We start from the raw sequence: 16734 nt of genomic DNA on the forward strand, positions 1-16734 counted from the left end.
GGATCAATCTACCCTTAAAGCAATTCCTACATCTAATCTTTTTAGGCCTATAGGCCAAAATATTTTATGGAATTTTGAGTAAGGTATTTGGTTCCTCAAATTGGAAAGATTTTTAATTTGACAAAGTAGAGGGTGAGTTGACATAGTTATGATAGAAGCTCTTTTAAGCAGCCTCCACTGATGCAGTTCAGTGGATTTATCAGTTTTCTTCATTCCTTTTCCCATCACTAAAACATTTTGGTTGGTATCCAGACATACTGAAGGCCTATAGTTAGTACTCAAAGAGCATGGTCCTACATGCAAAGCTTGGAGAACAAGTGTTATAAGAAGGTGGTTAATGCATTATTTTTAAAATTATTCCTTGTTCTACTTCTTTTTGGTTAACCAACCAACTGCACATCTTTGTCACATCAGAGCAACACACACACACTCACTGTCAATCAGGTTCATTCTCTGTGAAATGGGGTAGGTTATAAATGGGGTGCCCATCCATCCAAGTTTGCCTAAGATAGATACACTTTACACTGGTTGCCTCTACGTATTAACAACAGACCCCGTTACTCTCAAAAGTGGTTTGATTTGGATGCAGTCATCCTGATTATAAATAACTTCATAGAAATAAAGCTATGTCCTTTGATTTTTCATAAGTCATGTATCCAACAGAAGGAGGACTTTGCTGCCACTTGTCCCTGCCACTAAGTGGCTTGTGTACCCCCACTACTGAAGGTCCATAAACCAAATCATTCCATCTCAGTAATTTGGCTCAACTGCCATTGTTCAACAAGCCAAGGAAATAATTGACAAAAGAATTTGGGTGACAAGAAGGGATTTATTAACTTACAAGTATACAATTCTGAGGCCATGAAAATGTCCAAATCAAGGCATCAACAGGTTATGTTTTCTCCCCAAAGACCAGCTACTGGCAATCTGGGACTCTGCCACAAGGCCAGGCTCATGGCGGGTCTGCCTGTCTTTCATTTCTCTGGGTTTCATTGCTTTCAGCTTTTGGCTTCTTTGTCTATTGCTTTCTTTCTCAGCTTCTGGGTCTTTATCTGTGTCTTCTGTCTCTCTTAGCTTCTGCTTTCTTCTATTTCATGCTTTTAAAAAGGGCTCCAGTAACAGGATTGACACTCACTTGGGGCTTGCCTCAACTGAAATAGCCTGATCAAAAGGTCCCACCCACAGTAGGTCTACACCCACAGGAATGGATTAGCTTTAAGAACATGATCTTTTCTGGGGTACATAACTTCAAACCATTGTACCAACTTAACTTCAATAGTATGCATATATATTTTTCCTGTACCCCTCTGTCTGCCCACCATTCATTTGTACTTGTTGCCATTTATATCTTTGTACCTTGTATGTCCAAAAACCTAAATTTGTTATAACTTTTTGTGCATTTGCATTTTAGCACCTGTAGGAAGTAAGGAGTGGAATTACATACCAAGCAATACAATACAATAATACTGGCATTTGTAATTGCCCAAATGGTTACCTTTACTGCAGATCTTTATTTCTTTATTCTGCTTTGAGCCACTGTCTCAAAGAATTCCCTTTTGCATAGGTTGTAAGGCAGGTGTAGTGGTGATGAACTCCCTCAGCTTTCGTTTATCTGAGAATGTCTTAATCTCTCCCTTATTTTTGATAGAGGGTCTCATCGGATATGAAATTCCTGGCTGGCATTTGTTTTCCTTCAGCACTTTAAGTATCTCAACCCACTGCCTTTTTTTGTCCATAGTTTCTGATGAGAAATTGGCACTCAGTCTAATTGGGACTCCCTCGTAGGTGACGCACTGCTTTTCTCTTGCAGCTTTCAGAATTCTCTCCTTGTCCTTTGCATTTGACAGTGTAATTGATATATGATGGGGCCTATTTTCCTTCATGCTTATCCTTTTTGGTGTTTCTCTGAGCTTCTTGGATGAGCATATTCATGTCTTTTGTAAGTTTGAGAAGTTCTCTGTCATTATTACTTTGATTATTCCTTCTGTTCCTTTTCTCTTTCTTTTCCTTCTGGGACTCCCATAATGCATATATTGGGGTGTTTGTGGTGTCCCATAGCTTTTTTAAGCTATTTTCCCTTTTAATATTTCTTTTTTCTTTCTGTTCCTCAGCCTGACTCATTTCAAGTGTCTTGTGTTCAGGGTCACTGAATTGTTCTTCTGCCAGCGCCAATCTGCTCTTGAAACTTTCCTGGGCACTTTTCATGTCAGTTATTGTGGTCTTCAAATCCAGTAGTTCTGTTTGGTTCCTTTTTAAAAATATCTGCCTCTTTACATAGACTTTCATATTGTTCATTCATTGTTTTCCTAATTTCCTTTAGTTCTTTCTCCGTAATTTCCTTCATCTCTCTGAACGTTTTTACGATTATTTGTTTGATGTGTCTGCAGTCTCATCTTCCTCACTGGGTTTTCTGTATTTTTATCTTCTTCCTTTGGATGCGCTATCATTTCCTGTTTCTTTGTCTTGTACTTTTTTGTTGCACACTGTACATTTTAAAATTTTAAAATGTTAACTCTGTGATTTACTTCCTGGGATGTCTGTTTCTTGGTTTTGTAACCAACTGGTGATAAGACAGAGATTTTCTTGACTTCAGCCCTCCTATCAGTAAGGTCTGCCTAAAGTGACTGCAGTGTGCAGGGTTTTCCCTGTCTTTCTGGTCCTCTGTCTTGTCCTGGGTTTTTGGAGTTCACCTGTTTCCAGGTTAATGCCTCTTCTGGGTATTTGACTCCAGCGAGCCTTTTTCCCAGACTGTCTGCCTCTGTAGTTTCTTACACTCCTTTCACTGTCTCATGCTGCTTTTGCCTGGAGGGCAAATTCTGGGAGGAGTGTCACCCCCAGAGAACTTTCCCAAGTCAGTCTTTCCCAGTCAAAACAGGGCCAGGGACCCAAAATGGGGGTGCAGACTGGCTCCACAGAGCCCTGGGGAGGGAATCAGCAAGGGCTCCAAAAGATTCTCAGATGACTCCCCAAAGCTGAGCTGCCCTGTCCTGCCCAGCAAATGCAGCCTTTAAGCTGTCCCCTGCAGTCCTGAGGAAGCACTTTGTCTTTAAATCCCCACTTCCTGGGAGGTTTGAAACAATGACTGCCGCTGCCCTTTGGGGCGGGGCCAAAACAATGGCCCCCACAGACCCAGGGTGGGCCGGAACAACAGCTGCCCCCAGAGCCAGGAACTAGCGATCTGAATTCACCAACCAAAAGCTGTGACTGGTTATCAGCCATGCCCACCCCTGTTCTTGGGGAAGAGGATTTCCACATCCTCTTCTGTCACCAGCAGCCAGCCAGGCACCGGCTCATGTGGTGGCCCACAGTTTCTCACCGTAAGTTATCCACTTCCCCATCCCAGCTGCTCCAGACAGTTCTGCCTATTGAACACCACCCTGGGGAGAGGACCAAGCCCTGGAGCTCCCCACTCTGCCATCCTCCCCAGAAGTCTCTGATGACTTCATCTGTTTCTGGGCAACCCCTGTATGATTATGTAATGTTCTTCTGTAAATTGACTCGCTCTTTATTTTCACCTAAATAAATTTAGCCTGATTCTGAACAATATCTGAGTATTCATGAGCTTGAGGTGTTGGTTAAATTTTCTCTAACACCATAAAATACATAATTACTAAATTTTTAAAAGAATTATTTGTGTTCCACCTGAAATCCTTTCAAACCCTTCCCATGGAGCACATAGCTTCCTCACTTGGGGTGAAGTGTGGGGTGTATATGTATGTCTGTGTGTTTTGGTAGGAGGTATAGGTGGGGCACAAGCCCCTCTCCATCTAAGAAAGAGACAAAGAGGGTATTGAGATTTCTTTATTCTACCACCCTGTTGCTTATTTGTAGCTCTGGCTAGACCATTCCATTTTAAAAGGGGTGCTCTGTTTACAGAAGTTTAAAAGCAAAGCAAGGTACAAATGATCTTATTACTAGACTCAGTCATTCTGATCCTGAAAGATGAAGGCTTAAACCCAGCGCACTCACCAGACGTCTGTTCCAGTTATAAAACCCACAGCTCCCAGGCATCTCAAAGGATGATAAGAGGTACTGGTGCAATGAGGGTGAGATTGTGTCTCCACCACCACCACCATCGCCACTGCTGCTGCCACCATCACCACCATTGACACCACTGCCATCATCACATCTGTCATCACCATCATTGCCACCATCGCCATCACCACCACCACTGCCACCACCACCACCACTGCCACTACCACCACCGCCACCACCATGTTGCCTGTTAAGTTAAAAATAGTAGATGTGGGCAGGATTCATGACTGGATTGGTCCTCCTTGAAACTCATCTCATAGTCTCCTTCTGCTTGACCTTGCCCTCCAACTTTCTCATCTTTCCTTCTTCATCAGAGTTCACGTTCCATCCTTATTCATCCCATCTTTCTCATCTCACAAGTTGGTTTTTCAGCTGTTATCACTGTGACAGATGTTACAAGCAGTGTATATTACAAATTCCTTTCCAAGCTCCCTACATCCCCCCCTGCCAACCTCTGCAAAGCCACACTCAAGGCTGCGTTTGTCTCTCACGTGTATAAATATGAATCTGATTATGGTTATGAATATAAATGTAACTATAAATACCTCATTGCAGAGGCAAGAGACTCAGCTCTTGGCCTTTGAGTGTTGAAAGCAAACAGTAAAGTTAAACTTGGCCTTGCTTCCCTTTTTTTTTTAAATCTCTATAAACCATTTATCTCCCCATGTATGATTCCCAGGCCTTCAGTAGCCCCAGTTGCAGTGGGAATGTGTAGACTCTGCTGCTGTTTCCTTCTCCACAGGACTTGGCTCCCTGGGCCGCCCCCCCCCTCAGCACCAGCTTCCTTTTGTCCAGCCCTCAGCACTGTGTCTTTATACCAGCAGTATCCGTGACAGCTCCTTAATTGCTACACGCATTTGTACAGTTCCCTGGCAATTATATTTCAGACCCTGTCAGGGTACCTGCTAGCCTTGGGGCTATGTTTATATTAAATATCAATAAAAAGCTGATAGCATCAGCCCAGATGGCAGCTCACAGAATCATATTTTCCTGTGAGCCAGGCCTGTCCGGAAGATAGAAGGAAGGGATGCTTAAATTTCTTTCTCTCTTCTGGAAGGTGAAAATGAGAGGCGACTTTCTGAGTGAATATCAGGAATGCGTTCTTAGTAAATGATGACAGCCAGATACTCACTCGCTAACTGGGTGTCACCCTTTACTGTATGCGACTTGTCATGATATCAATTCTCTCCACAATCATTTGTTTTGTGTAGCCCTCCATGAAGCGTAAGTCACAGCTTCAGGTACCACAGATGCTTTTGGAATGCTTGTTGAGTCAGTTTGTCTGTCTTTAGTTTAGTTGGGGGTAGGACAGGGGTCAGAGACTAGGTGTCTCTAAGCCTCACCCCTCCTCCGCCCCACTGCCTCCGCATGGCCCTTTGCTGAGGGAGACAGGACAGGAGAACCTATGTCCCTCGTCCACCATGTGCTCTTTCCTCACCAGACCTCGGCCTCCCCCCCCCCTCCCCCAGAAATAGTGTTGAACTTCCCGGGAGCCTGGGGGATGATCGAGATGAGGGGTGTCAGACAGGTGGCACCTGCAGGCACACTGCAGTGCCCTAAAGGAAAGCCTTGTCTCTTCCCTGAAGGTTCCCAACACCCAGACATGGGTGCTCAAGGATCCCATTTTCTTATTTCCATTCCATCATGCCATTTATGATTGACTCCGATCAGTTGGAGACGCTCTTGGAGAATGGCTTGGAGGGATATTATGTTGTAGTAGTTGTTACAAGGGAGAACTTAATCTGTGGTAATTCAGCTGTTTGGGAAGAAACTCTTCCCTCTTGAATTCAATATATTTTTTCATTTGTAGGTTACACGTGACCAGCTGCTAAAGGACAGGTTACTAATTTAAAAAAAAGCGTGTGACCTAAGGAGCAGGCCAGCGCCCCTTCCCCTTGGACTAACTCCCCGTGGTGTGACCACTAGGGAGTACTGCTCTCTAGATGTCCTGCTGTTGAGGCTTCTGTATCTGAAGGCTCCACGTAGATGCTGGGACAATGCAGAAGAGAGCCCCAACCCCTGGCATAAATGCCTGCCTTCAGAGTTCAAAACCTGGACTGATATGTGTTTACTGAGCATGTACTTTCTGGACAACAGTGGCTTCTGCCACTCTGCCACCCGGGTGCAGACACTGTCATGTCCCCCTTGAATGACTGCAGGAATTTCTAAACACTCCCGTCCACTGCCACCCACCCACCCCTGCTTGGTTGCTCTCCAACTGGCAAAGTGAGTATCTGCCCTTACTTCAAACCCTTCCAGTGGCTTCTGATTACTCTTGAGCTTGAGAGCAGACTGCAGACCAGGATGGTCTGCAAGGCCCTGCTTGGCCAGCCACCCCCACTGCCTCCCAGTTTCCCCCCGGTTCTCTGCATTCCTAGCCCTTAAACTTGCTTTTGGCCCTACCATGATCTCCCATTCCTAACACATACATTCTATGGATTCCAGCTTGAGCTTGATCAATGCCATGTTAGAAAGACCTTCCCTAAAAATTCCCCCTAACGCCATGTACTTCCCCTTTTTATACTAATCACTCTTGAAATTTTACATGCACTTAGATGATTATTAGGCTGCCTGCTTCCCCCTGACTGATCATCTGTTGGGTTAAAGGCCATGTCTGGCTTTGCCCACAGCTTTATTCCCAAAGCCGAGCATGGTGTTTTGTACACCATCGGCATTCAGGAAATATTTCCTAAATGAACGAATAAATGTCTACTATATCCAGTACAGATGCTGAATGATTTGCAGGATCTCAGAAAGTGACGTGATTTCTACCTTTAAAACAGGTTGTCCAATGATAGTAGCAACCACTAATAGAAATTAAACAAATTAAAGTCAAGAAAAGGCACTTCGGTGAGATTAGCCAGGGTGCAGGTGTGGGTGTATGTTGGGAGATAAAGAGGGAGCAGATTTGAGAAGAGAGCATGTGTGAGATCAGAATGACTTGGGGCACCAGGCAGTGGAGTTTGGTCTCTGTGTGATGAGTTGTTGGGAGCTGTTGATACTTCCGGAGGAGGGTGGGTTGTCTGGCTGCAGTATTCAGCAGGGATTTGCGAGTAGGGCACTTGGGTTTCAGGGAGCTGCTGCAAGAGACTTGCAGAGCTGATGTTGTCTTAGTACTTTCTGGTGGGAAAAGAATGAATCCAGCTGTTGCTCCATTCCTCTCACCCAATTTCAGAGCCTGTCCAAGGTGAGTTTTGTTCCCTTTCCAACCTGAGCAAAGCCTCAGGAAGAAGCAGGGTTGGGTTACTCAGCTTTTTGTTAGAGACCACGTGGGCAACTTAGTTAGTGGGGAAATATCAATTTATAAAATTAGGTGTTCTACATTAACAGATACCAGCTTAAATACAACTTAGCAAATGGTATTTTACAATCAGAAGCTCCTTGGGATGTGCTTATCTTCACTCTGTAGAGACTTACCCCAAATTTTTTGCCTAGTAAAGGGGCCATCTGCAAGCAGACCCCAACTCCAAATGCTGATGTGTTGACCCGGCCTCACTGGCTGCTCTGCAACACAGAACTAGAGGTGAACGTGTTAGGGGACTCCTGGCCAGTGGATCTGAATTGTTCCCCAGCACTACCCTATCTTTATCTGTCATGTCCCTTTGACTTACATACAGGTTCCAGAGAGCATGGGTTAGCCAAGTCCAGGACTAGGGCTACCAAAGCATTAGTTGCAAAGGTGCCACATCAGGGCTTGAAGAAAGCCTTATCTGAGCCTCCTTACCCAGGGAGCACTGGCTTCCCTCATTTGTTGGCAGCCTTTTATGAAGCAGGTGTTACCTCATCTTTAGACAGAACCTCCCATGCCTCTCTGCCCCCATCCCTTATTTACCATCTTGCAGGCGGTGAGTAGGGTTCAAGTCCTCCATCCAAGTCCTGCTTCTGCCATCTAGTAGTTTGGAAAAGGGACTTAGCTAACCTGCCCAGGCAAGGTTATATAGCAGGCAACTGATCTGAGGATCAGTCTCTTCATTTGTAAAAGGGGGTAAGAAGAGCTATTTGAAACTGCCTATAAAAGGTCATGCACAGTGCCTGGCATATAGTAAGTGTTCAGTAAATGGCAATCTCTGCTGCTGTGACACCATCAGCATCATCATCATTTTGATTTCTAGTGTATAATTTTCTTAATATCTGACAGATTTGTGAATGGTTTATTCCAGGAGAATGAAAGGGACAAGGAGAAAGAAATACATGTTTCTCCACAACGTTTAAAATATGTTAAGGGAGGAAGACTATTTAAAGTTGATATATTTAAGGCAAAAAACAGAAAACAGTTTAGTCACTGATGTGAAATCTTATCGGGGAATTAACCTGAAGCCTAACACTCTGAGAAAACAGGCCGAGAATCTAATGCATCCTTTGAGATTTGCCAGTAGGCGTATTTATCATTCATTTTGCTTCCCAGCTTCATCCAGAGTATTCAGCACTGGGCCATGAATCCTTGTACCTCTGGTTCCAGGGCTGCCAGAAATTGGCTCCAGGCTTGTGAAAGCCACCTGCATTTACTATCTAGCATATCACTAAGCTTAGAGGAAGGGTAAATATTTGGCAAATATATGACTTTATAATTCAACACACATTAAGTGCTATTTTCCATTAGATAGCTGTGCTTAATAATTAGCATCAAAACTATTCATTATTTAATCTGTGATCTATTTAGAATTGATGTGAGAGATATCATTTACTTGCTAAAATGGGAGACATGAAAACTATGCAGCCATTCTCCTCTTGAATCTGGTCTAATATGCAAAGCTGAGCAAAATTGTGATGCTCAATCCTCTGGCTTTCTCTGTGCCTGGTATAATCTCATATCTGGGAGGTGCACAGCTTCAAAGACCTTGAGAAAAGCCCACGATCCTTCCTCCAGTCTTACTCAAGTCAAGAAATACCTTCCTTCTAAGGAACACACTTCAAAGACCCCATTGATCCTGAACTCATTCCTATTCTCTCAAACAATAGTTTCTCTTAATGATTGTTTGTAATTCCATATTAGCCTATAATATAACTTGGTCATGTGCACTTAGATTCGCTAGTAATTGATCCATATTTTGTGGTAGAAAATGGCAAGTTTAAATTAATGCATTTCTTCTGATTCACAAGAGGATAAATGACATTGACAGAAACATTGAGTATATAGCAGTTGAATTTGAGGTCCTGGAGAGGAAACTCAAGCACCAAGACATCCATAAAAGATTCTGATGGTTTGAAGGGTGTGTCTCAGAAAGAGGAAGTAGGCTAGGCTGGCTCTAGATTTCAGAAGAAAAGGAACTTGACTTTGGAACCATAAATAAGGAGGTGATGGTTGTTGGCACTGGTGGAACACAGTTAACATCTGTCAGAAAGGATGTGCTCAGCAGGAAACTGTGGATCTGCTAACATCCTAACTCTTTACCGTGGACTGCCCACCCCTCCACCCTCATCTCTTTGCCCCCTGGGCCCCAGGAACATGTGCTGCCTTGCATAAACTTGGGATTTTTGAGCTTGCTGTTCCCACTGCCTAGAAAGTCGTGGATGTTTTTGTAGCTGATGTTTTGTAGCTAGATGTTTTTGTAGCTGATTCCTTTTCAGCATTTGGGTCTCTCCTCTCTGAAGACATTTTTGACTCTCCAATTTAAGTAACCTTTATCCCTTCCCCCAACACCTGTAGTTACTCTCTATGGGTCCCTTTATCCTTTTTTATTTTCCTCATCACACCCATTTCTAATGAAATTCTCATTTACTTGTCCATTGTTTCTCTCCTCATGAAGTGTCAGCTTCATGGTCTGTCTGGTTCATTGCTGAATGTGTGATATTGTGGGTGCTCAATAAGTATTTCTTGAATGAACAAATAAATGGAAGAACTGTCAAGAGTGCCTGGCCCTGATAATTTCAGGAAGGAGGGGAAGACACTTAGGTAAAACCATACCTAGGTTGTAGTAAGGAAGCTGAACTGCCATGGGATGGGGAGGTGGGAGCTCATCTCAGTGCCAGGACTAGTGATAGATCGGCTGGCATTAATGGAGCCTGCCCTTGGCTAAGCATATCATGTCCTTATCTCAGCAGCCTTTGGAGGAAGGGCTAGTCTCGTATGCTTTCCACAGATGAAGACATTGGGGTTAGGTAAGTTAAGTCATAAGCCCAAGGCCATTAGTGCAAGTGCCAAGCCAGGTGTTGAACCCAGAGCTCTGACTCCAAAGCCTGAGCTCCAGATAGTTATCATGTTCTGTTAGAATGTAGCCCAGCAATACTCCATGTAAAGAACAGGGGTGAGAGTGGGGAGCTCTTCTTGAGGACTTGGTTTTTTTATTTGCTAATGCACCAAGTAACTATAGCCCACATTTATGGAGTATTTAGTATACGTTAATTGCTGTGCTAAGTCCTTTACATCCATTAATTTGCTTCAACCCTAGGGGCTGATATCTGAGGCATGACTCAGGAGGATGGAATTTGTGACTGAAGTATGAATAGAAGGTGCTACCTCATGCAAAGAGACGGTACTAAAATGAAAAGATGTGAGAGTGTGTGGAGGGGACAGTGAGCAGAGAGATCATTAGCCGAATATGACAAAGGTGACCCCATGTAACAAAGTGCAAACCTGAGGGTAAAACACAGACAAAACAGTTATTTGGGTGGAATTAAAGAAGGAAACCACAAAAGTAATTTGTTGTTGGGTTATAGGACACATTACAAAGACAGATCAGAGATGTGTAAGATTCTTTTCAGATACAAATTACAAATTTATCACAAAGGTGGTGTGGGATTCCTACTCTCCAAACATCTGCTGCTAGTCTGTTTTACTAAAAGCTGAACATCTGATAAATTCATGACTGGCATCATGGGTAATATAATCTCTTAGAAGTCAGAGGAAGTAGGAAGCAGAGCTGCTATTTCTGGACTTAATATTGACCAATATGAATAATAAGTTGATGTGGAATGGACGTGGATGTTGGGGAAAAATAGACCATGTTATCTTGGAGTTCACTTTACTGAACAGAGAACTAGACATTACACTAGACACATACACTAGACATTAAGGAAATGATTTTAACTGAATTCAGTGAATCAGAGACAGGACCCATTCACAGAGCTCAGGAAGAATGGTGCGCTCATAAAAATATAATACAGACATGAAAATTGTGACTCATTTCCATAAAGAAAAGAGAGAAGTCTTTTAAATGTCCTTCACTAGATAAAGAGCCTGCACTTACTAAACTCAGCTTTTTATTTCCCCCCAGGAGAACAAAGTAGGTTTATTCCAATGAGTAGAACATTAGCGTGCAAACAGTTAACAAATGGCAAAGGGAAGGTAAGTCAGCGTTGCTGGTACATACAGTAGATGTAAGAAAGAGGTCTGATTTTCCCATTTTATAGAGAAGAATAGTAGAAGAGAGGTCAAATAATGTGCATAATGTCAAACCAAAGTATGAATTCTGTTCTTCATTCCAAAGTCTATACCTTCCAGCTGGGAAACAGCTAGCTAATAAACAGAAATCTTTGCAAGTAATAGTGCTTTTCTTGCCTACACTTATGACATTTTTCAGAATAGATATTAGGAGACTGCTTCCCCCTCCTTTTTTGCATACTTAACACTAAACAATTATGAAACTGATTAAAAAAAAACCTACAGGATTGCTAATATCCTTCTGAAAAAGTTATTGTTAGACAAGTCTGTAAAAGTATTCAGGACTTTTAAAATGAGCATCTGCCAAGTGCATGTTTGGAAAAGCATTGGCCTGTGTATGCCTCAGAGACCTACCTGTTCTAGACTCCACCACCACTTGAGTGATTGAGAAAGAGTCACATGATTTTGTCTGAGTCTCAAGTTACTCACCTGCAGAGAGAGAGAGAGAGAGAAATATCTACCCAGAATATTTGACAAATATTGAATTACTCTATAGGGGCAATTAATAACTATAAAAATTTGTCACTTCATATAGTGTTTTAGAGTTTACCCCAAATCCTACTGTTACGGATTTAATAGGCCACTTTCTATTATCTAGTGTCCTTAAAAGAGAAAGGAGTTTTGACACGGTGACACAGAGTGGAAGGCCACGTGCAGACAGAGGCAGATTGGAATGATGCATCTACAAGCCAAGAAACACCAAGAATTGCCAGCCGCCACCAGAATCTAGGAGAGAGGCAAGGAACGGATCTTCCCTCAGTGCCTCCAGATGGAATCAACCCTGTCAACACCTTGATTTCAAACTTCTGGCCTCCAGAACTATGGGAGTTCTGTTGTTCTAAGCCACCCAGTTTGTGGTAATTTATTTCACCAGCCCTAGGAAACTAATCCAGTGTATTAAACCCCTAGGAAGATTAGGGGTGGAGGTAGAATGCGGTCGCAGTTGATTCGTCGGGGGGGGGTGGCGGCCGGTTGCTAAATCCTAGGCTCTCAGGATTGCTTGGAGGGTACTGGCGGTGGGGGCTCTTTCCCGGAGGCGAGGGCGAGGCGGGGGACTTGGCCAGGTCCCCGGCGGGGTGGCGTGCAAAGTATGGAGGGCGGCGAGAAAGGAACAGGCGGGACACGTTTCTTTTTAGGGTGAAGAAACCAAGAGAGTTTATTAGGGGAGAGTACAAGCTTATATCGGGCGTTTAGAGGGCGGGGTAGCTGTAGAGGTTAAAGGCTTGGATTGGTTCTGAGAGGGCGCGGAGGTTGATTGAAAAGGGGCGAGAGTTGCTCCGGTAACGGTGTCTGGCAACAATGTATGCGCACTGGTGGTAATGGGAGTTGCACTGGCAACGGGGAGTGTCCGGGCAAGATAAGGGGGTGGGGAAAAGGCGGTTCCCTCCGGCAAGCCTCCCCTAACAGTGTTATTTGGGGTGAGGAAATGGGGCCTGCCTCCGGCCTCACTTTCCCAGGCCCGGGGGGCTGCGGAGGGCGCTGTCGCCTGTGCCCACCACCCTCCCCAGGGGCTGATCAGGTCCCCCAGCCCAGGCCCGCCAAGTTGAAGCACGTAATCAGTGTCCCGCATTTCCCCCTTCTTTTCTAATTAAAGGAAGAAGCTTACCGGAGAGGCCCGCTAAGGGATGAGGGAAGGGGGAGGCCGGGGAGGGGAAAAAGGGGTTGACGGTGGCTCAGCGAGGCTGGAGCTCGGTGTTGGTGTGGCGCCCGGGCGCTCGACAGGGGCCTTGCTGCTTGCGGGATGGACGAGGGTGGGGGGTTTAAAGTTGGAGGTTCAGAGAAGCTGGAGCTCGAGGTTGGTGCGATGTTCAGGCGATCGAGAAGGGCCTCGCGGTCGGCGGGTTGACCGGTGGCGGTGAGGTCGCGGAGGGTTGGTTGTCATCTCGGAGTAGGGAGCGTCAGAGGTGGCGAGTCGCTGGTACTGGACTTGCACGAACGAGGAGAAAATAGCATCCGTTTGTTTCCTTACAAGCTGGACAATTCTTTCGAGCGCAGGTTTCTTTGACTCTGGAGACAAAGGTGGCGAAAGGCTTACTCGGCTCCTGGAAGAGCTTGGTGAATTTATTAGGCCGACAGGCGGAGCAGTTGGCAAAAGCTCGCAAGGCGATTCCCCGAAGGATAGGCCAAAAGGTGGTAGGTGCATTAATATAAGCAGATGCATTTATAAACGCTCCCGTGCCCAAGTAAGCTCCGGGGTGATGATAGACTCCAGTGGCTGCGTCTTGCTCACTTTGCCTAGCTGCTTCCGCCTGGAAGTGAGCACGCCAATCAACGAACTGGCCGGGGTTAAGGATGGTACGGGCAAGTGAGGCCCAGTCTTGGGGGAGGCAAAAGTCCATGGCGATATCCTGCAGTAATTGGGAAGCGTATGGGCTACCTAACCCGTCTTCCTTGACGGCCCTGCGAAGCTGCTTGATAGTATCAGAGTCAATGGGATACCAGTCATACGGTTTCTGTGGTGTGGGGGTAAGGTTAAGAGGAAAGCAGCGAAAAGCACGAGAGAAAGGAGGACGCGCTTGCAGAGGGCTTGGCGCGGGAGTAGGGGTAGGGGGAGCGTTGCCCCAAGGGTTGCCTTGAGGTGTAGAAGGCAGCCAGGGGTTGTTAGTCGGCAGGGTGGGAGGAGCGGCGGCAGCTGCCGGTAGCGGCTCCGAGGGGGAGCTTGACGGAGGGGGAGGCGGAAGTGGGAGGCCCCAAGCGTCGCAAGACGGCGGCGCGGTGGGAGTGGCTAAGGCATAAGATGGTGGACTAGCTCCGCCCTGTGAAAGGGCGGGGTAAAGCGCTTGCGGTTTCCGGCCCAGCTTAGGGCTGACGTCATCGCCGGAGCACTTCCTCCCCTCGATGGAAGAAGGAGGAGGAGGAGGAAGTTCGCCATCTTGGCGAGGCTCAGTGTTATTTTGTTTTTTGGGAGTCACTTCGAGCGCGTTGTTAATCTGCTCGACTAAGGACTCTGTGTCCGAATCGTGGTCTACATTAGTATCGCTGTCTGAATCTGTTGACTGGGTTGATAGGGCCTCCTTGGATTTAATGGGGCCTCGATCAGGGGGGAGGGAGCCTTGAAGGCAGGAGCGGACGGTTATTAAGGTGGGGAGCAAGCCGGGAGGGAAGCGCTTGCTCTCATGTTCCATGGCGTTGGTGACCTGATCAATAAGGCGATCATAAGTAACAGGGTCCCAAAGATGGCAAGTGGTGAGCCATGGGTTAAAGGGCAGCAGGAGGTCCCAGTATACTTGCAGCTGCCGGACAGACACCTTACAGCGATGTGTGTCTAGGAGACCAGCCAGAGCACGAACTTGGGGTGCTTGGCGTGCAGATAGACGATTACCCATAGCGGAGTGAGAAAAGAAAAAGGGGGGTTGATTATTGAGTAAAGAAAATGAGGTAAACCGTGGTCGCGAGGCCGAAGGAGACGGCGAGAATAGAAAGCAGGACCCTCTAGTAGCAAGAGCAGTTTGGGGGGGGCGGTCGCAAAGAGGCACACCGCGCGAAACAAAGAAACAAAGACACAAAGGACCACAGCAAAGTAATGGAGGGGAAGAGGGAAAGCTACTGGAGGAAGAGTGTTAGGAGGAATGGGGGGACATAGGAAGAGAAGATGAAAGGTAGTCGGGGGTAAGAGTTAGGTTAACACGGGAAAGGAAGAGCGGCCCGGGCGCGGAGCGGCGTGGGAGAGGCGGCTCCGGACGTGGAGCAGCGAGGGAGAGGCGGCTCCGCGGGGCGGCGAGGGAGAGGCAGCCCTTACTTTGCAGGCGAGGAGAAGGGGAGCTGGAGAGGCGTCCGGGCGAGCGGGTGGTTTTACTGGACCGCTGCGTGGAGAGGACTTTTAATTCCAGGGGCCCCACGTTGGGCGCCAGTTGCGGTCGCAGTTGATTCGTCGGGGGGGGGGGTGGCGGCCGGTTGCTAAATCCTAGGCTCTCAGGATTGCTTGGAGGGTACCGGCGGCGGGGGCTCTTTCCCGGAGGCGAGGGCGAGGCGGGGGACTTGGCCAGGTCCCCGGCGGGGTGGCGTGCAAAGTATGGAGGGCGGCGAGAAAGGAACAGGCGGGACACGTTTCTTTTTAGGGTGAAGAAACCAAGAGAGTTTATTAGGGGAGAGTACAAGCTTATATCGGGCGTTTAGAGGGCGGGGTAGCTGTAGAGGTTAAAGGCTTGGATTGGTTCTGAGAGGGCGCGGAGGTTGATTGAAAAGGGGCGAGAGTTGCTCCGGTAACGGTGTCTGGCAACAATGTATGCGCACTGGTGGTGATGGGAGTTGCACTGGCAACGGGGAGTGTCCGGGCAAGATAAGGGGGTGGGGAAAAGGCGGTTCCCTCCGGCAAGCCTCCCCTAACAGTGTTATTTGGGGTGAGGAAATGGGGCCTGCCTCCGGCCTCACTTTCCCAGGCCCGGGGGGCTGCGGAGGGCGCTGTCGCCCGTGCCCACCACCCTCCCCAGGGGCTGATCAGGTCCCCCAGCCCAGGCCCGCCAAGTTGAAGCACGTAATCAGTGTCCCGCAGTAGAAGCCAAAGCTCAGATTAATCTAAGACTCTTGAAGAACCCTAAATGAGGCAAAGGGAGTTTTTAAACAGATTTTGAAATAAAACATAAAGGAGGAAAAGGTAAATATGCTACTTGGGAAGGATGCTGTGATGGATGAAAGCAGATATTCTCAGCTATGGTAGAAGGAACGTCAAGCTGGGGTTCTCATCCTACCCCAGCATAAATTGTGTCTTCTCCTTCTTGGATGGTGGAAGGGGCTGGGGTCCCAGGTACACTGGGTAAAGTGGGCAGCACTGACCCTTTGGGTTACTTTACTTCTGCTCTCTGTCAGTGAGGTTGGGAAAACCATTTTTAACTCATGTCTCTTTTTACCTAAATATTTAGATGATGGCCCCATTTGATAACTGTTATTTTCCTGTTTTTCCCCTCTCTTAGATGACTATAACATTGGAAAGCAATTCAAGATTTTCTCTTCCATTGAAATTGCTTTCTCATCAAGCTTGTGAAATCAATACACTGTGATTGTTTCACAAGCCTGGGAAGATGTTATTTCAAATATTGGATCAGATGGATGTGTAATTGAGCCCCCAAATCAGCTAGACCTTTGTTCACTATGCCCAAGGAAAACAGAAGCCCCTTTCCTTGAAGAGGACAACTTCAGAACAAGTTTTGATGTCCAAATGAAGTGGGTGAAATCATCCTTTGACTACCACAGTCTGCTTTACTGCTCTAAATGAGCTCATAGTTCCACAGGGAGAAATCTTCAGTTTCTAGAATCACTGGAGGTATAGCAGCCTTTCTCTACCAAAACAAAGCAAAACACAACAAAACAACACACACACA

At 46.3% G+C, this 16734-nt stretch overlaps 1 protein-coding gene across 7 annotated transcripts in view; it reads left to right on the forward strand.

The window, feature by feature from the left end:
- CACNA2D3 (calcium voltage-gated channel auxiliary subunit alpha2delta 3) overlaps positions 1-16734 on the forward strand; it is a 1184653-nt gene that overhangs the window by 608179 nt on the left and 559740 nt on the right. Inside the window, exon 1 of one of the 7 annotated variants that reach the window (XM_037798438.1) lies at positions 3029-3317. The exons of the other annotated variants lie outside the window; for them this stretch is intronic. Coding sequence (XP_037654366.1) covers positions 3218-3317 — 100 coding nt within the window. The 5' untranslated portion in view covers positions 3029-3217. Of the gene's footprint in view, positions 1-3028; positions 3318-16734 lie in introns of those variants that run through there. 7 annotated transcript variants of the gene reach the window in all.

Source organism: Choloepus didactylus, chromosome 1, assembly GCF_015220235.1.
Source record: "Choloepus didactylus isolate mChoDid1 chromosome 1, mChoDid1.pri, whole genome shotgun sequence".
Lineage (NCBI taxonomy): Eukaryota > Metazoa > Chordata > Mammalia > Pilosa > Megalonychidae > Choloepus > Choloepus didactylus.